Source organism: Aphis gossypii, chromosome X (genome assembly GCF_020184175.1).
Source record: "Aphis gossypii isolate Hap1 chromosome X, ASM2018417v2, whole genome shotgun sequence".
Classification (NCBI taxonomy): Eukaryota; Metazoa; Arthropoda; class Insecta; order Hemiptera; family Aphididae; genus Aphis; species Aphis gossypii.
Window position 1 is genome coordinate 57075836 of NC_065533.1, and position 26814 is coordinate 57102649.

The window sequence follows — 26814 nt, forward strand, 5'->3', positions numbered from 1 at the left end:
GGATTGCTTTCACCAGTTTCACTACAGCCAAAACATGTTATAATATATATATATAATTTATTCTATTAAAAAAAAAAAAAAAAAAAACCACTTTGTAGAACGTAAAAAACGAATTAGAATTCAACATTCCTGTAGTTGTAAGCCATTTTTATATAGTATTATTACGACAACGTCGGTATTCGGTATAGCGATGATGATAACAACTGACTAGTGATATTTTGAAAACACGTTTGAGCGGACGGGACAGGAGAAAAATAAAACACGACACGAGTTAAAAAGAGTAAAGACCCTGACCAAATTACCAGTATGTGACAAGGTGAAATGGTATGGCGCTAATTTGTCTAAATCAGCATCGAATACAACAAAATGTTCACGGTACGTATTATACTCTTCCAGTACTAGTATTATTGTTATTATTCCATTGTTTAATTGAATTAACGATATTATTATTAAATCTAGGCAGGTACTGGCTTATTGGCGATTACCTACCGTTTTGCATTGGGTAATTATAAAATCATGAAAATATGTTATTGATTATAATGCATACGCATTCGACTGGATATACGATAAAAATATCAAATAAGTAGGCACCTATCTATGGTTAATTGCAAACAGATAACGATTTAACGACTGATGGGTAGCTATGATTTGACTTTGTCAATGGGTAAAATATTATATTACGTGGGTAGGTACAACACACGATATTACGACGCGGTCTGCATAATAAAATTATTTCGTCTGTCCATCGTCATGACGGTCGACAAAATATGTACGCGTATTATTAATCATCGTTAAATTAAATCAAATTATATTATACATTTTATTTACGTCTACGGAGTACGGACTACGACGACCGTATAGTATAATATTAAATACTAAATAGTGACTGTTATACACTGAAGTAGATACCTATATCTACTGAACGTGACAGGGAATCTGCAGTGAAAGTTCAATGGGCTGTGGCCCGCGCGTCCACGTGACACCGTAGGCATACTAATTATTTATTAGACATTATTATTATGTCTGTGCGGGGCACGTCGTACGGTTTAAAAATATAACATATTATACTCGTATAACGAAATCGTAACCGTGGTATACCTATACCTACATAGGCGTGCGCCGAATTTGACCCCAGGGCGACCTTTAAAAAGTTCCGAACCAAAGTTCCTTGTGTGATGATAACTGATTTAAGATTAAAACTGGCTTCGCTTTTTTCACGTAAAAATAAATGTAAAAACGTTCACTATCTATAGTATAATATAGCAGATTTCTATGCATTTATTAAAGAAAAAACCAGAGGCCGAAGGGGGGCCCACCCGGCCTACCCCGTGCACACGTCTATGCCTACCTATCTTATATACGTCGTCGTAAGCAGAATACGCGTAGGTATATATACGGCCGCGGACTCAAATTGTCTTTTTTTAGATCTTATTTTAGTCTAGTTCACGGCTACGCGTCCGTCGTCGTGTCGTGCGTCCTCGATGGTCGGCCGTGACATCGTAACGCGATGATGGAAATATCGTTTACTAATCGTGATCTACCGAGAGACTTTCAGAGTCGGGCCGAACTCAACTTTGAACTTTTGGACGCAACGCGACACACGTCGGGAGCCCGCGAAGCTCCGAACCCGGCTTTGGTCCGTATACTTACAACCTGTGTACCTGACACACCGCGACATTAGAAATTATGAATTTGGATACTTACCTTCATATTATATTGTACTGCGAATCGAATGTAATAAAATAGAACATAAGTACCTATATTATTGGTGTACGATGAGGAGATTCGACTGCAGGCGTGTTCACCTCTATTTTAGAATCTGAACGAAGTGAATTGATTTTACAATGATGTGTTTTTTTTTTTTTTTTTTTTTTTTGTTTTTGTGTCTGTGTACAGCATAACTAGTCGAAATAATGCTCCAATTTCAAACAATGGGGGTGGTTTCCGATGTAAAAGTGAATATCCTTGGTGCATTATAGAGGTAAAAAGTTAACATTTTCCAACAGTTTTCAAAAAAATCGAGAAAAACAAAAAAAAAATGACGGAAAAACGGCAATTTTTACGCAAAACCAGTTTTCGACCAAATCGATTTTTTTTTATGGTTGTAATTCAAAAACTAATCACTGAAAATACTTGAAATTTTCACCAAATGTTAATGTCAGTGGTATCCGTATGTAGTTAAATTTTCAAAAAATTTTGACTTTTTTTGAGTTATTTATAGACCACTGAAATTTTCGATTTTTTTGAGAAATTTTTTTTAAGTGTCGATAAAAAATTTTCGGATGACCAAAAAGTTTTGAAAATTTAATACAAGGTTCCTTATGAGTTGTTTTTAATGTAGCTAAAAAAAATTCAAAATCGTTATTCACAATTTTTTTTTATAAGCGTTTTTAGTTCAAATTTTTACGAAATCTGTCGAAAACGCGAAAATTTGCAAGTAATTTTGAAGTTAAAAAATCATAAAATTTTTTTCTTTTATAACTAAGTTTTGAAAATTTGGTACAAGGTTCTCCATAAATTTTTCTTCAGATATCTGTAAAAAAAACTCTACCGGATTCAGACAAAAAATTTTTATGAGTGTTTGAAATTTAGATTTTTAGAAAACCGCGTTAAATAACAGTTTAGCCTCAAACGAATTTTGATATTTGTTATTATTCAAAAAGTATAAGTCGTAGATACTTGAAAATTTTACCAGTTATTAAGATTCGCGTTTTCTTTACGTGATTTAAATTTAAAAGTATTTTGACTTTTTTTGAACTATTAATAGACAACTGAAATTTTCAATTTTTCTGAAAATTGTTTTTTTATGTGTCGATAAAATCTTTTTGGCCCTATCAAAATACTTGAAAATTTAATGCAAAGTTCTTCATAAGTTATTATTATAGTGATTAAAAAATTATGAGAATACATAGGCACATTTTTTTTTTATTAGCATTTGAAGTTCAAATATTGACAAAAATTCGTTAAAACTATGAATACTTGCAAATTATTTTGTTGGTATATTTCATAAAAATTTTTGTATAAGTAGCTAAGAGTTGAAAATTTAATACAAGGTTTTTCATAAGTTTAGCTTACAATTATTATAAAAGAACTTAAATTTTGTTGTATTCAGGCCATTAAAACATAAACCACCTTTTTCACCAACCACTAGAAATTATATCTTAGGCTGACAAATCATCTTCGTTCAGAATCGTTTTTCGTATACAATGATAACTATCATTGGATTCAAATTTAACACTCCTATAATATATAATAATGATCCATACGGCACCTAATGTACAGCAGAGCGGTACTCGCCCGCTTTTTATAAATTTAATATTATCATTTTATTCAATGAGTTATATTATATTTTGTCTAAATTTAAACACAAGTCTAATGGGTATTGTTTCATATATGTTGAATGAAATCTAATATCTTTAGTTAGAAAATTATTAATAAAATAGACATATTTTCACCGATATTAAAATATTAGGCTGTTGAAAGCAGAGCGTTTTAAGGGATTGGATATAGGCAATATTCTATATTTCTTTCATATACTGTTCAATGTGTGCGTAGAGACTGATGATTAGTTTGCATCAGAACCCCTAACACATATTAATAATAAAAAACTAAAAATAAGAATTTTTTCTTTTTTTGATTTAATATTATCAATTTATTCAATGCGTTATATTATGCTTTGTCTAAATTTATTTTCTTTTGACAATGAATTTATTCAAATTTTGATGTTTTTGATACCACCCTGTAGCAATGTCTTTTGGCTATAGGTACTTTACAAACAAGAAACAATTTTTTTATTTATATACTATATTTAATGGATTTTTTTTCCAAATTTTGGCAGACCTATTTCAAAATTTGAATGAGTATTAGTTTCTTGTTGGTTTTTAAAATATCGGGTTTAGTATTAATTATTATACTAGGAAATTTTTTTTTTGCAAATTATAAATGTAATTGTTAAAATAATATTAATTACTTAAATACATTTTAAACTACTAGTTATAGGTACATCGAAATGTTTAGTGAATCTCCTTATAAGTTTGTTATAATAATAATTTATTATGTACCTATAGCTAATATTTATTTTTATCGAAGACTTGAGAATTAATAACATAAATTCTCGGTGTTGTACCAAGAAGAAGAAGAAAAAATAAATTGTACCTATTTGAAAATCGTATATTATGTGATTATATAATTTTTAAATTTTAACATATTTTAAACTATATGATCTAAATAATATAGTATACTATATGATTACTTACGGATTACGAGAAGTCGGTAAAGCTATATTGTTTCTTCTGACACCTTAGATTACGATAATTTTGTATTTTTTGCAATTCGCATTATGGGTTCCATTCTAACTACGTTCAAATCGATTTATACTTTTTTTAAAAATTATTTTAAGATTTTAGATGTGTGTCGTGTTTTAGAAAGTTGCAGCAGTAATTATCTATGAAGTACAATAGTACAAATATTAAACTATACATTTTTTTTTAATATTTGTCAATTAATTTTTATAAATTATTCCGATACATTTAGGTCAGGTTTATCAAATTAAATCGATCAAACTGAAGCTGTTGCATAAATATTTTGAAAATCAATTCAGTGTCTTGTAAGTTGTAAGTTATAACTAATTAGTCATTTTAACGATCTAACTCATAAATTTAGCATTTTATTTTATTTTAAAAATGTTGTGTTCCAATTTTGTGTTTATAAAAAAAGACTATCAAAGTTTCCATATTGTGTTCGACAGACTACAATAATCTTATACCAGCTATTACACATATTAATATAAATTAAGGTTAACCGCTGTGTGTACCATTTTTGGTACATGGTTGATTTGCCATTCGAGCTAAGCCAAAAAGTACCGAACATGCCTTATTTGCTAATATATTATTTAAAATTATAATTGGTTTTTTTTTACTTAAAAAAATGAATTTTTATAAGATTTCAATGGGCTGGTCGAAAATTTGTTTTGTTTTAAATTTGTGAGCTACGAAATGTTTTGCTGTGTTAAAATTGTATTTACTTATATCATAGTAGGAACACATAACATTTTTTGGCAAAACAACAAGTGTACCAAAAACACGTAGCAATGGGTGCCCACAGGAGGGGCCAGAAGGGGCCATGGCCCCTCTGCTTTTGTTGCCAATGTTTGTATACTTATTACAGAATTTTACCTAACCTAGCGTTTTTTATATATATATATATAATATACACCTTGCCTCCCCCCCGGTGAAAATTTCGGCGGAGGCCCTTGCACGTAGCTCTTTTGGCAATGCACTAAAAAATGAAGTAGCAGTTAATCTGTTAATGATATTATAATATATAGGTATAGTGTTGTATTAGAGCTATGGTGACCAAATAAAATAATTTTAAAAAAAAGTAGGTGAAAAATACTGAATGCGTATAATATTTTACATAATTTGCAATGTCATAGCCCATTACATATTGTAGGTAATCTCCTTCTATAAAAATTGTTTATTTTTCATCTAATGAATCTATTTTATTATTATTATAAACTATAAAAAAAGTCGGCAAGTGGGTACCGCTCTGCTGTACATTAGGGGGTGGGGTGGACCTCGGACTAGGGTAGGTTAAATTTGAATGCAATGATAGGTATTATTGTGTACGAAAAACGATTCTGAACGGAGATGATTTGTCAGTCTAGAATATTTAACGTTAGATATAAATACAAGCAATTTTGTGAATTTTGAACTACAAAATAATTTGCAAATATTCATGATTTTGACGAGTTTTTGTCAAAATTTGAACTACAAATGCTAATAAAAAAAATTTTGCCTATGTATTCTTATAATTTTTTTATAAGAATAACTTATGAGGAACTTTGTATTAATTTTTCAAATATTTTGACTTCGCCAAAAAAATTTTATCGACACTTTAAAAAAAAATTCTTAGGAAATTTGAAAATTTTATTTGTCTATAAATAGCTCAAAAAAAGTCAAAATATTTTGAAAATCAAATCACGTAAAAAAAATGACAATCTAAATAACTGGTAAAATTTTTAAGTATTTACGACTTATACTATTTGAATAACAACAAATATCAAAAATCGTTTGAGACTAAACCGTTATTTAACGCGGTTTTGTAAAAATTTAAATTTCAAACGCTCATAAAAATTTTTTGTTTGAATCCGGTAGAGTTTTTTTTTTACAGATATTTGAAGAAAAATTTATGGAGAACCTTGTACCAAATTTTCAAAACTTAGTTATAAAAGAAAACATTTTTACGATTTTCCAACCACAAAATTACTGGCAAATTTTCGCAATTTTGACACATTTCGTATAAATTCGAACTTTAAGCACTTATAAAAAAAAATTGTGACTAACGATTTCTGATTTTTTTTATCACTTTAAAAACAACTTATAAGTAACCTTGTATTAAATTTTCAAGATTTTCTGGTCAGCCAAAAAATTGTTATCATTATTTAAAAAAAAGTACTTAGAAAAATTTCAATTGTCTATAAATAGTTCAAAAAAAGTCAAAATTCTTTGAAAATTTAACTGTGTATGGAGAACGCTAATATAAACATTTGGTGAAAATGTCAAATATTTACATCGATTAGTTTTTGAGTTATAGCAAAATTAAAAATTCGATTTTGACGAAAACTGGTTTTGCGTAAAAAATCCCGTTTTTCCCTCATTTTTTTGGGGTTTTTCCCGATTCATTTAAAAAATATTGAAAATTTTTGACCCTCAGAGTACCAACTAGATTCAATTTCCTTTTCAAAGAGGGGCTGAAGTCAAAAATTGAAGCATTTTTACTGCTCCAAATGTCGACAGACACAAAAAAAAAAAAACACACATCATTGTAAAATCAATATATTCATCACTCCGTTCAGAATCTAAAATAATTGTTTGAAATTATAATGTCAACTCATTTAGTGTGTGTTTTTATGATGAAAATACTTTTAAATTTAAGTAGGTAATTTACATTTTAAAGTAAACTTTAACTGAAGCATAATTAATTTTTAAATTATTTCATCACATTACCAATCAATCAGAACGCATTAAGTCGAGGCGGTCGAGCCATAAAATTTAAATTAATACCAAATTATGAAAAAATCATAAACATAATATATTAGCTCATAATATTTTTAAAAAGAGAGTACAACTTCGTGTACCTAACCTAACCCGCATAATGTTGTCTCCGTTATATAAGTGCTTATAGGTTACATAGACAATTTATGTTCAGTAGATCACTTTTAGCTCCGTTAGTTTAAAAATTAGAGTGAATCGACCTATTATGAAACTTGACGGTAAGAACATTAAATGCTTGTTTGTATGTTGGTTTTTACAATTATTTAGTTTTTAATCGAGTTATGAGCATTTTTAATTTACGCTATATTATATAATCATAATTTACTAAAAAATTTAACTATCGTAAAAAACCAATACAAAAACACAGATAATGTTCTTACCATCAAGTTTCATAATAGGTCCGATACACTCTAATTTTTAAGCTATAATGGAGCAAAATGTGATTTGCTGAGCGTAAATTTGCTATGTTACGCACTTGTAAGACTGAGACAACACATGTGGGTGTAGTGTACTCTTAACACAAGGACACTAGGACATGAATAAAAAAAAGAGTTCTGTTCAAAGAAAAAGAGTCACCTTAATAAATGTAAATCATATTACGAGTTACGTCTTCAAAGTTACGACTAAATTACGAATACGACAGTACGACCACTAGAATAATGGCATCATCTTATTTTTTACTCTGCATTTTGATAACAGGGGCGCTATAATAATATTATTATCAGTTGTTTATTTTTTATTTTGCTACACAGATAACCTTGTTTAATACTTTAATCACTATTTTCTCACGGATAATCATATAAAATTTAAAATATTTATATTTTTGTTTACGTACCTACGGCAGACAGTGTAAATAATTTTAACAAATTCGTTGTGATTGTAATATTTTGTTTTAAACCAAATATTAATTTTATCATTATTTATTTTTTATCTAACGCCATCTGAGTAATGTTATGTATGTTACACACGTCGTAAATCTTCTACATACTATTCATTCATTTATTTTTATTAATTAAACTTGAATGAATTATTGTTACAAACTGACACCAAGTACTCGATGGTAATTGTTTCCGTTAATATTTTCGCGATTATAAAAAAGCGCACAAAATTTATTTTAATGTTTCGTAAAGTGTATACTTGTAGTTTTATTGAAATATTCAAGTAGATGGAAGAACTGCCAGCGATACTAGATCATCTGAAATCTACTGTAGAATGTTTGTCTATGTCCACTCAAACCAATACTTGGGAAGTATGTGGTGGCTTAGACCGATTACATTCAATTATGATGAATATTTTTAGCCATGGATGTTTAACAATAAATTCAAATGTAAGTAGAAATTTAGGGGCGTGTTTTTATACAATATTTAGGTAATTTATTAAATTTTATTTAGAATTTACAACAATTAAATGTTTTTTTCTTTATGAACCTATCATAATAATATCAATAAAATATTTTTTAATTCTTATTTAAAATTTAAAAATATTTAAGTATACCTATAATAATAATTATTGTGTCATTTATATTTTTGGTCTTTTAATAATTATATTATTATTAGTTAGGTAATTGTTACATTTTTTTTTAATAAAGAAATAATATTATGTAATGTAGGTAGGTAGGTAGGTAGGTAGTGAAGTTATCTCAAAATAACAAACATTTCTTAACACATTCAATTTTCATTATATTAAGATTTAACTTTGGAAACTTTTATGTCAAGTTGCATAAATAATCACTACATATTTAATGAATCAATGATGAGCTAGTTGTTCCTAAAACTATATTCAATTTTAGTTTGTCATTAAATTCAATATACCTAATCAATGTAATATACTGGTATTAGCCTATTTATTAAAAAAACAAATTTTAAATAACGATACATTTTATTTAAGTATGTATTAGATAACATATAATAATATAATAAAGATATTTTTTATAACTTTATAACTGTTAACCTTAACGTAACCTCTGAATTTTAACAGTGTTATTATTATATATTAATGTTCTTTCGTCTATAGTTAAGGATGTCTGCAGAAGATTAGCTCTGTAGGTGCAAAATAGATTCATTGTCCTTAATAGCTGTGATGACCAAACACTCCTCCCCATATCATTATTTCAATTATTTTAATTTTGTAGTATAAAATAATTGTTTGGGCTAGTATACTACTTTATAAAACCATCTTAATTGTATATAATATGGTTTCTTATATTTAAGTAAAGCTGTAGAGATTATGTTAGAAATGTATTTATTTTTTCGCTTGTTATCATCTGTAGGGCATAGATTTTTTATTTCCCACTAAGCTCTAATCATTACAATATTGGAATAAGAAATTTTTGTCTTGCATTTTATTAAGTTATTTAAATAATTTAGTAGTACCTATAAATAAACACATTATATTTTGGTTTTCACACAATTGTTTAAGTAATATGGCTACAGTGTTTTCTGTATTTTGATTAAAAATAATTACATCAAAAACTTATTTAAGCTATACCTATTGTTGAATTTTGGAAATAATTAGATCTAAATAGATTTAAATAGAAATACTCAAATTGCAATTAAGATGATTTTATATAGAACTAAAAAGTAGCAACAATGTTTAACTATATTTTTCTAAAGGCTGAAGATGCTGTTTGGCATTTTATTCAAGGGCTCAATTGGTTGCACCCAACAGTAGCCTCACTATGCACATTTTCTAGAAATACATATTCTAAAAACGAACATTTGGATAAATCATCATTATGGATTTATAAAAGGTATGTCATGACACATAAGTCAATTAGTCATCCACTAGTTAATAAATAAAACACAATAAATTATAAATTACTATAAAATGTTTTGCCAATTTGTTTAGATGTATAACTGTTAGTTGGAAGTGTAGATAATCAACACCACGTAATTAATTAATATTTAATTATAGTACCTATTTGTGTAAAGTTTAGTTTTAGTTACTATCATACCTTATTATGCATTAATGATATATTTTTGACCAAACAATATTTTAATAGCTACCTATCCATTTGTCCATTTATAAACAAAATTCCATGCTATTAATTCCTTCAATAGGTTAGGCCATCTATACCTTCAACTACTATTTATTTTTATTTTTTTTTTGTGACCCTATAATTGTTTTCTGTATTATGTTAGTTTTAACATAAATAATAAAAAAACTTGAGTGTTTATTTATTATTCATCAATATTGATTACATTCAAATTATGAAATCATTTAAATTACCTATGTAAATTTGTATGCTAAATTAAATAACATAATATCTAAATTTCTATTTTTGAATTGAATTTATCTGTTATTATATTACATACTAGATGTATACTCTTTGTTCTATATAAATAGTATATATTATTATAATTACCTCACTTATAGAAATCTTTGTTTCCAATTTTTCTATTGAGTTTTTCCAGTTTAATTTGTCTGGACATTAATGTGTATAATCAGTTATTCTGTCAGTATATATCTAATCTATCTATAATTTGAGTATTAGAGTAAAATTATACAAGAATCTAATATATTTTCTATAAAGACCCTGTGAAATATGATTATTTCATTGATCATGTATAAATTAAACTAATTTGAGGATAAATCGTTACATTACCCAATTTTGTAAACATTTTAAAATCAGACGTTCAAAACATTTTTTTTATAATGAAGTTTTGAGTTTTCTCTATAGCTATTTGAAGGAAAACTTATGGAAAACTTATTGTTGAATTGTTTTTTTTAGATATAAATACAAAACATTTTATGAATTTTCAGCTACAAAATTACTTGCAAATTTTCGTGATTTTGAAATATTTTGTAAAAATTTGAACTTAAAACGCTTACAAAAAAATTGTGATTCATGTTTTTTTTCAACTACAATAAGTACAATTTATACCAATCATTGTATTACATTTTCAAGTTTTTTTTGGTCATTCAAAATATTTTTTATCGACATTTCAAAAAAAAAAAAAATACTTAGTTATTTTAGTTGTTTATTTTAAAAGCTTAATACAATCCAGAATATTTTGAAAAATTAATTGTATAACACTAATATAAATATTTGGTGAAAATTTAAAGTAGGTATGTATTAGAGTGATTCGTTTTTGAGTTACAACTATATAAAAAAAATTGATTTTGTCGAAAATTGGTTTTACTTAAATATCCTAAGGATATTCACTTGGAAATTGAAAACTACCTCTGAAGTTTTAAATTGAAGCATTATTTCGTCAAGTTATAGTGTACACACACACACACACACACACACACACACACACACCACACACACACACACACACACACACACACACACACACACACACAAAATAAAAACATCATTGTAAAATCTATACATTTATCACTTCATTTAGAATCTAAAAAAAAAATTAACACAGTTACAAGAAGATGGGGCATTTCATTCTTGCCTGTCTTAAAACTTCCACTACTATTTAATAAGAATATTGTTATTGTTAGGTATCCTAAAGGTTTATTAATTTATTATTAATTACCATTTTCATTAATTTATTGTTGATTATATCATTAGTAAAGTAAATATTTTATGTAAAAATGTTTTAGTCTTGAAAATCATTCACTATCTGAAAAACTTGGATTGTTATTGTCTGACAAAGATCATCTGTATAAATGTTACAAGCCAGAAGCTTATTTATGTCAAAAAGAATATAGTGATGCTGCATTATTATGTCTAAGAGTTGTTGAATTAAATCAACCGTCTTTATTACTGGAAATCAATCCTAAATTAGTAAGTCATTTTTTTAATTAACTAGATACTATTAGTACTATTTAATACTATAAATACTATTGTTAATGACATGTTTTAAACCATTTTTAGTATTTAAATTCTTCATCTAAAAATGAACATTGTACTACTTTGCCGAAATTGTTGTATAAGCAAACACATAGTAAATATTTCGAACAATTGGGATCATTGACAAATAATTTGACGCATAAGTCTTCTGAAAACACAAATGAACATAATATGAATCCTAGACATCATAATGATTTACCTAAGCATAAAATTAAGCACTTGTCTAAAAGACAATGCTATAAAAGTTGGCCAGATATTTATAAGACATTTGATCATCTAAAACTCAAACGGTCATTGAGTTTTGACACATTGCATACATCTGACTACTCATTCGATTGTACCCACAAGGCTGCTACAATAGGAAATACAGCACAGGTTACGCTCCCGAAGTTATTAGATGTAAATTATGAACAGCTTCTAAACGATAATGAAAATTCAAACAAACATCAGATATTAAATAGTGATTCACCCAAACGAACTAAACGACGGTCAAAGTTATTTACACTTCCATTGAAAATATTAGAAGAATCTGATGACGACACTCGAAGCAATATATCTGACGGGTCCAGAACTTTAATACCTTATGATGAATTTCCGCCTTCAAAGTATGTGGGAACGTGTGGATTAGTATCTTCATATTTTCCTGATCAAGATTTGTTCAAGTTTTTATCTTCTGGACAGTTTCTTCAAGCCAATGCTGAACTTGATCGTGAAAATGCACATTTCAAAATTTCTGAAGCAATCATTGGCACTATTGAACAAGTAAGTATTTAATTATAACTATAGTTTTTATTATTATATCTGCCACATGGTCCAGTCAATGTAATGAATAATAATTTAACATATTTTGACAGACAATAAATCTCTAAATGAAAAAAGCTACAAAACGCTTGATTTTTTTTAAATTAATTTAAATTACCTTCATGCTACCATACACGTAGAAATTAATTTTGCATTTATACTAATTATAAATGTATACGTTTCTATCAACTAAATCATTAAGTCAACAAATTTAATTTTTACCTACTTTTTTAATTAGAATTATATTTTTCCTACAAAGAACAAAATATTAATTACATTAACTTTTATAAATAATCATCAGTTTAAAAAAAATTATTTACTGTCAGCAATTATGTGATAATTGTGTTTTAATTGCATGTGTTAATTATAATATAGTATGGAATAAACACTATAATATTTTTATTTGTACCTACTATATATTATGTAGACAAAAATATTTTTGTCACAACGATGGCTATGTTAATTTTTTTTTCCACTGCAAGTGTGCAATGGTTGTAGCGGCATCGGTCTGGCCAGGGAATTCCGGCCGAATGTCTCCTGCTCACCGGCAGTTGGGAGAGAAAGAAACCTACTCACGCAATACACATCCTCAACATTGCAATGTGCCATTTACTACCATCACTCGGCATCCCCTTTATGTACAAGGTGATTCTTATATCATTGAATTGCCATTTTCTCAGTAAATTTATGTGTTTTTGAAAATATTTTTATTTTTTTTTAATACAGTTATAACAACACATCATTTTAATCTTATTTTTTTCTATTATTTTTGTTTATCGTTATATCTATATGTTATTATAATATTTAAAGTATTTTACTCCTTTAAAGTTTAAATGCCAATATACATTTTTCATAGAATTTTGAGACAGTAGTTGATTAGCTTGAATAAATATTTAAAGCTTAGATCAGTGGAGTATAGGTATAAATGTTCAATGTATACTACTGTTACTCCACTCAGTTCATCTAAATGTTGTTTATACAAATCATTATACTGATTTGATGCTCATTAATTGTCAAAAAAATATTCTAGTTTCTATGTAGAATGTTGTAAAAATGATATTATGTAGATAGTAAAAAATATAATTTTTTTTTTTAAAGGCATTTTTAATGTTTTAAATCATATATAAAAAAAAAATAATTTCAAAAGCACATCAAGTTAAAAATTACAAAATGACTCTTTAATGATAAAATAATCTCCCAGTATATAATGTTTACGTGTGTGTATATACACCCTTTATATATGTATAAATACATATACACACACACGCACACCGTATACTCTTCTAAAAGTATCCTACAGATGTTGATATGTATAATGACGTGTAAGACATCTAAATATTAATATTATTTTTACATTTTCTAAAACGTATATTCATGTATATTATATTCTAACGATTATACCTGCATGACTGTTTTCATTTATGTCGTCTAATTGCTTTAGTATTTAATTTTACACCCTGCGATCGTATACTTATGTTTTTCATATTTTCATAAAAAATTGCGTATTGCCGAAGCTGACGCGCCCTAGGTACCTATCTAATTATACTTACTTATTTTATTTTCATTTGTTTTTTATTTTTAATTACCCATGTATTATTGTTTGCTAATATTCGTTTATGTATTTATACATTTATTATAATCGTGATGGTTTTATTGTTAATAGTTACTGTTGTCTCACCCATGCACGTTTTGTATTCGACGTTTTCAGATTAAATGCAATCAAAAATTGAAATTCACTGACGAAGTGATTGATGAGAGCGACGAAGAGATAAATAGGCTGAAACACAGAATCCGTTGTCGACGTAAACAAAAATTACAGATCGAACAGACGCCGACCGCCGGCACATCATCATCCGATGGCTTGACCGAATGTAAGTAAGCTACAGTAAAATGTACAATATAATATTATCCAATATCCACGACATTTTGTATATAATCTTTAATTATAATAACGACTGCCCAACAAAAAAATAATTTTTTTAAATTAATTTGTCCCGAATAATAATTTTATGACTGTTAAAGGGTGTTTTGTTATTTAATAATATATTAAAAATTTTTTCTTTATTAAAAATTGTGTTGATAATTTTTTATAAAAAACAAATATGACATAATGTTAATAATAATGAAACCTCTTAAATGTAATATCTATAAAATTCAATTTAAAGTAATTATTTTGAAAAATGTATAAAAATCTTGCAAATTAGCACCACACTTGGAGAATGAGCTTTTCGTATTTGTTTTTAATATAAACTAAAATTTAATTCTACAGAATTTTTATAAAATTAAAAATTAAATTATGTTTATATGTTTAACGGTCTCTCTCAAATCTCTCTATAGCAGAGGTTTCCAAACTTTTTATGTAACAACCCATTAAGAAAATTTTTTAAATTTTAATGACCTACGCAATATTATCAATGCATTTTTTTAACATATGTTTCAAAACATGTATTATTTCAAAAATATAACTTGACTCATGAAAAGTATAGTTGTAAACTATGTCTTGGTAATCTCTATACTCTAAAACTTTAAAAGTCTAAAGTATTATACCGTGTATGCAGGTGGTGACAATCGACATGCTTTTCTTCTTGTATTTGTAAATGCACGTTTTAGACTTGTTGCTTCGTGTTGTATAAATTATACAATAATAAAATAATGTTTTTATAATTTTTTTTCTAGCCACGATGAGTTCGCTGACGTCTTCTTATTGCTCAACTACATCTAGCATGTCCACCACGGACGATATGGATGAGTTTGAGTTGGATGATGACAGTATTTGTTCGTCGTCTATGTTCTCTGTGTGCAGTTCATCGGCGGGCTCATCGTCATACTTGAATGCAGACCGAATGCGGTCTGCCAGCGTGTGTTCGACGGTCACAGCAGAAAGTGTTGCGCGGTCATTAATTCGTCAGATCAGCCAAAAGAACAACTGGCCCGTCGACGTCAATGTTCAGTGGCTAATATCAGAAAATGATGTCCCGCAACGGGTACGTTATCACATCCTATAATCTGCAACACTGTGCACATTAGTAATTAATATTTTATAGCACTATATGTTATAATTCTATAATTAATTAAGAATGTTTTCGAGTCAGTTGAGGATATTTTTGTAAACCCATCCACATCATTCGCTTTTTCCAGACATTTTACGTTATTTGTTGTATGAATGTTAGTTATAATTATAATAATTAATTATTTTGAAATATTCAGAATTAATTACTCAAATTCTGATGTGCAAAACCCACCCTATAACAAATTTAAACTATCGTAGCTTAAATTCATAGAATATACACTACTGTTATGCGAGGTGACATGACTTCAGCGCAGAATTAAATATATTGGATATTATCAAATTGAACTGTATAATATTTTTTTTTGGATATTGCAGATTTTACCTTTGCCATCGAGCTGGCCCGTTAACCCGCATGAATCTACTGATGAACGTTCGGAAGCTTCGTCTCGCTTGCGAGGTACTAGTGATTGGGCACCGCCACGGCCGCAAATTATATTCACTAGTCATCCATCGCCAATGTAAATAAACTAAACGGTTTTAAAAAAACTCTAATTCATTTAATTTCTGTGTATTTTGTATTTTGTGATTTGTGTCGGTTATAAATAATTTGTATTTTGTCAAATGTCTTTCCCAACACGTAGTTGATGTGAGTATCCTACATTACTCATCACCCGCTAAAAATGTGTGTAGGTACCTATATTTTTGTAAATTGTTATTACAAAATGCGTTTGACATTATACAATGTACATCTTATCTATATCAATCAAAAGATTTTTAATATTAATCATGTTACCGTTTCAATGACAAGTATCCTATATTATACACAATTCAACAATATTTAATTTTTATATTGCGATAGATATTGTTACGAAAAAAATTTGTGTTAAACAGTAGTTTATCGTGTATTATTTTTTATGTTTACAGTAGGAAAAACATAATGGAATTACAAGGTTATAGATGTGCGGGTTGTAGTATGAAAGTGGCAGTAAAATATGCTTCGAAGTTCCGTTATTGCTTTTATTTGGGTCGTTATTTTTGCACAGGATGTCATGTAGATAAAACTGCCATCATACCCGGTCGGATAATCGGAAAATGGGATTTTTCGAAGTACGTCACACGAGTGCCGCAAATGCGTCCATAATATTCTAAGATGTGTACTTTTTGTTTAGGTATCCGGTGTCGTGTTTCTCGTTCAATCTGCTTGAGAAAATGTTATTTGATCCGCTGTTTAACATAACCGACTTAAATAGCGTTTTGTACAAGCGCGCCCGAGGCCTAGACAAAGTTCGAACGTACAGAATGCAATTGTATTACATCAAAGATTTCATATTCTTATGCAGATATGCCGACAGGTTAATATAAATTTAAATTAATCATTTTTCACGTTTTTATTATTATAGTATTATTCTTTGTACTTTAGTACTTATGTAAGCGATAAACATTTTAATTTTTACATTAATGTTTAAATAGATTAAAAGAGTTATTGGAAATTATGGACGCCCATATAATACTTAAGCCGGACTTGTATTCTATTCAAAACCTGGTGGATGTCAAAAATGGAGAGCTCGGTAAAAAATTACAAAACCTAATCGCTGCCTGTAATAAACACGTTATGAATTGTCAGGTAAAAAAAAAATCAAATATTTTATACAAAAATGTTGTTAACTTCTCATTATTAACATTATTAATATTTATAGTTATGCCAAGCAAGAGGGTTTCTTTGTGAAATTTGCAACAACAACAAAATACTTTTTCCTTGGGACTTCAGATTTGTTACGAGATGTGTGGACTGTGGGTCATGTTATCATAAAAAGTGTTACGATTCAAGGAAAGTACCAATGTGTCCTCGGTGTCCTAGGATTATGGCTATGTTTAAAAGAACAGAAACTCAAAACGATCAGAATACTGTTGTATAATCTTGAACGGTGGTAGTAAATTGTTTTCTACCATAATCAACCAAATGTATTTATTATGTATTTTTCTGATTCTATATTTTTTTTATTGCGTACCTTATTAGTATTTTTAGTCCTCATAACTATTTGTTATATTGTAGATTGTAGAACATACAAAAACACGACAACAATGGTAGTTATTATTTTTGTGTCTTTTATTATATGGGTGAATTTAATATAACATTAGAAAAAAAAATTAAATCAGATGACCTATATCAAAATATTATTTTTATACATTTTTAAATGTTTAAACATAACCCATTAATAATAAATTAAACAATTATCAATCTAATTGTATGGATAATATAGATTCATTAATTGGTTGGATAAAGGAAAAAATATTATATTTTAGCACTGGAATTTAAAGAAAGCTTTGTCTAACTTTTAAGTTTTTATAAAATATTTTTATTATCTAACTAAGGATTAAATTAACAATGTTACATTGTGTCATTGTGTATTATTATATGTTCTACAAACTAATTTATATAATATGTGTATTAGTCTTGGTTATAAATAATAAATGTTATAATATTTAATTGTCCTATAAATTAATTGATTTTTATTTAATTGTTTATATTTTTTCAAATGTGACTACTATATTTTAAATTAAAGAAATTTAAACATAGTAGACACTTTGATCAAATAATTATTAAGTTTTATTTTAAAATTTTACACAATTAAATAAGATTCAGTTAATTTTACTTTTCATAATGTATTTGTCAATATATTTATAGTTTGCAACTTTAACTTGTTAATAACAAATTGTGATGATTATTTTTTTATAAAAAATATCAAAACTATCAACTTTGTCTGGGTATTGGGGTAAAGTGAAAACCAACTTATATAGAACAAAATCAAAAAATATAATATTTATAAATTTAACACCAATATTTTTACTAATAAATTAAAATCACTGAGAAATTATATTAACTTAGTATATATGTGTATATTTTACATTTGTATACAGACCTATTGGTATATTATATTAAATATTAATACTCTAACATTATGTTTTGACTGATATATTTTTATACATATAGTTTAATTATATTTTTATTGTACATATTTGTATTTTTAAAAATGTAACAATATTTTTTTACATAAATATTTTTTAATTCTCTGAATGTGACTTTTTTATATTTTAATTAATAAAATATTATTTTTTTAGGTTTTACTAAAAAATTTTTCTAAGTCAAAAATATAAATGATTGCGACATGATTCATATTTTAAATGCTCATAAAAATTGTTGTTAAACGTTTTTAAAGATAACTATTCAAATACAACAAATAAAAACTTAATATAAAATGGGTCAATTTCTAGAAACCAAAACGGCAAATTATATTTAAAAAATGTATTTATTAGTATATTTCATATTTGTTTAATAATCTTAAACAACTAATCAATGTTTGACATTTTTTATCAACTATAGATCTTATTCACAAATCTCTGAAAAAAAATTATTCCTTTTAAATATAAAATACTCACTATTTTTATGTCTAAAATATATTCTATTTCCTAACATATTAAATAAGATCTATGATAATTTATTTTTATTATTGTATTTATTTTATTTATTTATTTATTTGTATTTTATTTTATGTTAATCTCACTAGTAGTAAATAAGCGCTAATAGGTTTATAAATACTGATAATAAATTTATAAGGTTATCATAAACAGTATTTATGTGTGTTTTTATTTAAATTTATTGTATGATGTTTTCTTTTAATTAACAGTAAGATGTATGTTCGCTAGACATGGTTGGGCCTAATGTACACTTGTATCTACACAGCCTACATAACAATATATTTTTTTGTGAGGTTTATTTAACTAACTTTCTAGTGCCATATTATATAACTTATTATAAGTAATATCTGTGTACAGTAGTGTCTTAATTATAAATATTTGAAAATTTATAAAGTTGTTATAATAAAATATAAAGTATTTGTACCAAAAGGTGATGATAGATACAGACAAAAAAAATAGCCAATATAAATCATTATAAAATTAATACATTCATTGCTCTGCTCAGAATTTAAAACATTTACATGAGCTTATACAACAAATCCACCTCTTCCAACGTTTTTGTAAATCAAAACTTTAAAATTTTTGTTTTTCACTTGACATAATGCCATGTAGATAAGCTCCGTGATTTCCTACTCGTAACAAATTGTTGTGTTCACAAAATAGGTGTTCTACACAAAGCATAATTTTGATAATTTTAAACGCATATATATAGACCACTTAGCCGTTGAAGGTTTAGCGGAAATAATTCAAACACATTAATGTAACAAACTGGACTCAATACAAACGCTAAAAACTAGCATGGACTCAATTCAATATTATCCATTGTTATATCCACTGAAATACCTACCTAGTTAATATAACACGCCATGTTTGATCTATAATGTACGCTGTACGTGTAGGCATTCGCGTACCTACACTCGATATAATTTATAATAATGTAATTTTATTTTTTGCGTTTAAACGTATATAGGAGGTACTCTATATTAACGATGATGTGTATAGGTACATCGTATACGCGTGTAATTACTATAATGTACAGGTAGTTAGCACAGTATGCATCGTCTATATATGAATGTTACAAATGACAAATTATTTACTGCAAGAACAAGAACCAAGGCGAAGGCTTACAATTATTATTTTTGTTTTTGTAGGTATATTATTGTAATATTATAATAAAACAAAGTATACATTTCTTATTTTACTGATGCAACCAAATATACATGTAAGACATATAATAAATCTAACGTAGCGTCATCTAAGTAAAATACTACGTTCCGTTTGAAAACAATTTATTATAATGAACACTATATTAATATGGTGGTTGATTAATAGATAAAAAATTAATGCTACACATTGCACTATTACAGTAATTTATTCATTATTGTTAATTACTATGATATTTTTATTATTATTTTGTTATATCCATTATAATATACTATTATTGTAAAGCTATTTTAGTGGTTTTTAAATAATATAATTTATTTTTATTTTTTACTAAAGCTTATGTAAAAAGTCATAATAAAGGTTTAAAAAAAATCATATTCAATTGAACATTATCTCATTTACAAATTATAATAAAAATTACCAATAATAAATAATTATCTACTAAAAACAATAGATAAGAATATAGCGAAAACGTATAATTTTATAGATAGATCTAGCGAAATTACTAGGTACGAGTTTGTAAAAAGCATTTGTAGAAATTTTAAAAATTGTAATTTGTATTTTATGATGACTTTTAAAAAAAATGTTAGTAAAAAATAATGATGTATTATATTATGTAATTATATGTAATTATTATTTTTAATAGTCTTTAGTAAACAATAATTATTGGTAATTTGTACTATATTTTACGACTATGATATTGTATAATTGAATACCTATGTATTTTTTTAAAACTTTTGCTATGATTTTTACAAAACTTTTAGTAAATTATAAAGATACTGGAAAGTATAAATTATAACTTTAAAATGCATACGAATTTATTATCAACATTATTTTGTTGATTGTGTGTTAATTGATGGCGACTTAAATTATATTTTTTGGTGAAATTTGCATCAAATTGTTTGTAAACATAAGTCATATTTCATTAGCAAAGAAAACGATATTGTTATCCACAAAAAATTTTACAAAATGAAATGATTTATGAAAATAATGAATAATTATCATTTAATAGTTAATTTAATAATAAATTTAACTGTATTAGAAATTTTGTTTAAGAGGATGATACATTTTTGAATCGTTTAAAACACAGTTATAAATCTAAAGTCTTACCTCTTTGAGAAAAATATTTGTTCATGAGTTTCATTTGCCTACATTAACTGATACAGATTTGGAACAATTGCAGTTTAGCTACCAAGCGATTTTTTTGATTTATTTTATTGAAACATATGTACCTATTTCAACGACGAGTAACCTAACCTAACCTCCCTTCGTCTACTAGCTCCGGTCGACCGACTCATTGGTCTGTTAAAGTGACATAAGTATATTATAGTGGCTTCCTTCGCCTACCATCTCCGCGTGACATTAAAGTAGTATTCCGCGCATACATAAAAACGTAAAATCCCAAACTTTAAAATGATATATAACTTCCGAAATAATGATTTGAGCAAATTTTTTTGGCACCATCGGTCTCTTACTCGTTGAAATACATGTTTCCAAAAAAAAAAAAATAAAAAAAATAAAAAAAAACGCGCGTGGCATACAAGTAGTGGGTATTCCGTGCATATATGTAAAAACGTAAAATCGTAAACTTTGGAACGATTTAACTTCCTAAATAATGATTTGCGCAATTTTTTTTGTTTGCACCATTGTTCTTAATTCGTTGAAATATATATGTTATACATAAAAAATCAAAAAAATCACTTGGTAGTTAAACTGCAATTATACCATAAATTGTTTTAATCTATGATAAGATATTAATATATATTTATTTTTTCATTAAATTTGTTTTAGATAACTAATTGAAAAAGATTATCCCGGTATTCGTATGGGCCTAGAACCAACAATAACATATACATTTATGGTGATAAATATATAATTTACAAAAAAATCTAGAAAATTAGATTTTGTATTTTTGTGGTTTTTTTTTAAAAAAAAGTTTAAGGTATTGTGTATGTTTTTGGGCATAAAATAATAACAAAGTTACTTTGTTTGTTCAAATATATTTACCTAATTATTATGTACAACTATTTTAAGTCTGTATAATTCTTTAAGCCAAAAGACACAGTATTTTAAAAATTGTTGTAAAAATAGTTAGTAATTATTACTGGTAATTTTGGAGTAACCAATAAGTACCTATAACAAACATCAACGCTTTATTTTAATATATTAGTTGTATTATGGATAATATGCCAATTGTGTGATGTGGTGAGACAGAGCTTTCTACTCATAAGTCATACGTGAAAAATTATCTAAAAAAAAAGAAAAAAGATAAAAGATTCACTGAATAATGTATATAGTAAAGAAGGGGGAGTAGTTATTGTTTTAAAAACAATTAGGAACTAGTTCACCACAGGATATTCTTTAAATAGATCAAACAATTTCCAGGAATTTTAAAATAAGGTACCTATGACATTTAAAAGTTTCAAAAAATCATAATTTGAATAAATCAAAACTATAAATTAAGTCTTAAATAAAAAATGGGCATGAGCGTGATCAGCACGATGTACAGTTATAGCTTATATTAATATACTAATATATTATATAAGTACCTATATCGTGTGGCTCGTGCGGTTAGACAATACATTTTAGTGTTGAGCGTCCTCTACTGAATTTTTTTTCAGTTACGGCCTTGTTCCAGTGTACGTTAACTTTTTATTTTAAAAGTCAAACGCGTGTGTGGCGGTACGGTATTTCGGTAAATTTTCCGATGACCGGCGGTGTGAGGAGTCTTCATCAAAAACAATTGATTTAATATCTATCTTTTGTTGAAAAAATACAACAAATTTAAGTTTAAAAATAATGTCACTTTTTACTCATATAGAATGTAGCTATTCAAATTTATTTTCACATTCTTCGCCGGTAAGTTGACACGATCGTTATAATATGCCATAGACATATTATTATATTATATTAATACTGATAACTACGAGTATAATGCATATAATAATATAGGTAAATACTGCGGGCTACTGAATAGTGTTGTGATAGCATTGCGATTTACAAAATTCGCGGAAACGTGCGACGCAGTGTCGCGACCCGTCTTAACGATGGTCCTGCACGATGATTACTTTTGATTTACAACAATAATAATAATTATTAGGCATCGTAATTTGTAGAACAGCTATATTATTATTATCATTTATAATAGATTTCATAATACAGTGGGCGTGCAAACATCGATCTACCGATTCGGAACTTTACTATTCCTAATCGATTTTTAACGATTCCGACGATTCCTAGAACTGGACACTATTACTGATAATGAAACTATATAGTAACAATCAGCATGGTAAATCATTTTTCGGCGCCGCTACCCGTGTTACACATCTCCGTCGATCATAATCATTACACTAACATTTTATTATACGCATAAATACACAGCACACCGTTTAAGTTTTTTTAATTATCGGTGCCAAAACGTTTACAGGACGGTGGACATCATTTTACAATCGTAATCGGTCCACAAATAATAACACGTGCACCTACTCAGTATTATAGTAAGTATTATACTCGTAGTTAGGTTTCAGGATTTGTTGAATTGTATACCTACATAATATTATAAAATAGTAGTACGTTTCAAGTCGTGACAAATTTAAAAACACCAAACAAAAAATTATTTATACGAAAGTATATCTTTTTTTACGAATTACGAGGATAAATAATATGTTGTTATAACACATTATCTTCATTTGTAGAGAGAGTAAAAAAACATATTATATACATACATTTTACAGTAAATAACTGTATTATAAAAATATTTATTTTGTGTCGCTAATGATAGTTCGATTTTAATTGACAATCTTCGTACAATAATAATTTAATAAAATATCCGATGAGGAACTTTCATTTTTTTTTTTTTAGTTATTTTCAACAAAGCGCTTAGTTGGTTAGCGGGTCTTCGCCGACTATAAGAGAATAATTAGGTATTATATGTCAGATCGACTATCTTACGGAATCACGTTTTAATTAATTAATAAACACGTTTTAATTGCACAATTAAAACAAAAAAATACTTCTATATATTATATTCTCGTATACTTTTTATGTTTACCTATTTATGCAATCTAAATATGTAGGCAATGTTACGAGTATATTGCATACATAAATATAAGAATTTTATATATATAATATATATATTATGTAGTGCATTTTCCCATAATTTCAACGTAGTAATCTAGACTCTTATAAAGTAAGTGTAGTCTTCAAATACTATTTTTATTATTATATTTGTTCATTCATTTGTAATGTAATATAATAATGTAAATATCGATTCTCAATTCTCTCTTACTGGTAATTAGTTTTGTTCGACCACAGAAATTAGAGAATTTATTTAAAAAGTTAATAAGTTAAATAAAATAACATAGGTACTATACTGATTTGATATCAGATTTATAACACATAATATCGGCACTTAAATTATATCTTTAGCAGACCGTAGGCCAAAAAATACTGATGTAATACAATAATTATTTATTCTAATCGGTTTTCTAATTTGTTTATTTTTATTTGTATACCTATACCTAGATGATTAACGAAGTTAAAAAATTATTGTAAAACAAAATATATACAAGGTCTGCACTTTTCTGTGTATAGTCAATTATTTTTTGGTTTGTAATAATAATAAAAAAAATCACATTATAATTGAACATAGATTATAGTGTGTATGTGTAGAGGTAGACCATTTAAGTCTCCATAGGTAGGTTATTACAAAGTTATTCGTCACTTGTCACTTTATACTGTAATTTATTTTATAATAATTAATAAATAATTAATATATATTATATATATTAAAAATTATACAGAGTTAAATGAATTATACAAAGTAAAGGTTAGATTAGGGAGTTAGGTACGATTAAACGAAAGATGAACTATACTTACTTCACAGTTCAATATTGTTTAAAAAACATTTAAGTTCTACACGCTTAACGTGTAAATAATCAACAATTTGAAAGAGTTCAAGTAAAATAAATCTTAAAATAGAACATCGATAGATTATTATAATAAAAAATGGTGATTTTAAATTTAAAAGTACCAACCATTTACCCATTTTAAAGATTTGGGATTTTTTTTAATATTACAGTAATAGCAAATTCGGTATACATTTCGATTAATTTTCAGTTGTATTCGATTTTATGGACTTAAAATATCAAAAATATTGCAAATTTAGTGGCAATTAGAAATCTACAAGTTTTTTCATACTTATGGGCATTATTAAGGGTTAAAAAAAAAAAAAAAAAACGCTTAACCGCCAACTAAAGATACAACTATTTATAACATATTGCTTTCAAATCATTAATGATATGATGTACCTTTCAGTGTATCAAAACATACCATATTATTACATCATGCGAACGGCCGATAATTGAGGAGTGAAACGATTACCTATATGAAATTCCAAACGTATCTGCGCAGCTCGTCCGGTCCGGCATTTTTATTTCAGAAAATTGTACGTTTTTATGGTTAATGAATCGATTTAAATTTAAAAAAAAGTTTTTTGCAGTCTTTTGGTAAAGTGCAGATGGCGGGCGTCTTAAGGAGTTAGTATGATCATAGTATGAGTGATGATGGAATCAATGGTCTTAATGGAAGTGTATTTTTTATAAACGTATATATTTATAATAAACAGCTTTTCGCCGCGTTTCGTTTTTTATTAATAATTATACCTACCATGGCGGAATTATAGCAAATGTACCGCGTCGTCGTATACACATGCTATGCATCTATATACTTACCTATATACTTACCTACATCACTTACGGCTTCGCACAAGTCTGTGTGAGTCTGTGACAGGTTTTCGCACGTGTGTATAGTGTAATATAAACGTGTGCAACGGTCAACAGTTGGATCTCACGTGTAGTCGGCCAGTGTGTGTGTGTGCAGGTCAAGTGCATATACCTGTATTTATTTACCTATATATTATATACAAGCAGGTATATACGCTTCCCGCGAATAGGTATATAGGTATCTACCGGTAAGAAATTCGTATACCTAGAAGAATGTTTATAACACAGGTCATAGGTACTGTTTATGCGTTTTCTACAACTCTACAAGTATACAACTATTATTATATGCGTCTTCGAACGGATTTTCGCCCGTCCGATTTCCCATCGCGTGCGTAATAAAAAAAAAATCATTATTTATGAGTTTATCTGACCGGGCTTAAGGTATGTTATTATCTGAACATACCTATGATGTCTGTAGAGAGTCTTGACGTGTAAGCCTTTCAGTCGCGGACTGGTGAAAAAGAGCACTGCGGGATGCTGTACATAATTTTAAGACGAACAACAAAATATAATGTGTTAATACGTAATAATAATGTTTGTAAACATTATATTATTATAAAATAGCTGATCAAACTGATTAACCTACTTTCTTACTGCAGGCTACTACAAAATATTTTATTCTTTATCTGGCTATTATAGTTATTTTAAAAGTAATAGATCTACGACTTTATCCTGAAAATTATAACTTACTCATTTAAAATTCACATCAATTTT

General features: G+C 27.2%; 1 protein-coding gene across 2 annotated transcripts; it reads left to right on the forward strand.

Annotated features, from left to right (window-relative positions):
- Positions 1 to 7839: 7839 nt before the first annotated feature.
- On the forward strand, positions 7840 to 19308 carry LOC114131720 (run domain Beclin-1-interacting and cysteine-rich domain-containing protein). 2 transcript variants are annotated; one of them, XM_027997014.2, is made up of 12 exons: positions 7840 to 8115; positions 8186 to 8382; positions 9668 to 9804; positions 11616 to 11799; positions 11890 to 12627; positions 14375 to 14537; positions 15343 to 15650; positions 16052 to 16194; positions 16601 to 16783; positions 16846 to 17028; positions 17147 to 17300; positions 17374 to 19308. In XM_027997014.2, the coding sequence occupies exons 2-12, from the start codon at positions 8221 to 8223 to the stop codon at positions 17590 to 17592; spliced, it is 2574 nt and encodes an 857-aa protein (XP_027852815.2). In that variant the 5' UTR covers positions 7840 to 8115; positions 8186 to 8220; the 3' UTR covers positions 17593 to 19308. The 2 variants fall into 2 exon arrangements, with proteins under 2 accessions (XP_027852815.2, XP_050062432.1); XM_050206475.1 differs by having other exon boundaries at positions 7840 to 8382.
- Positions 19309 to 26814: the final 7506 nt, after the last annotated feature.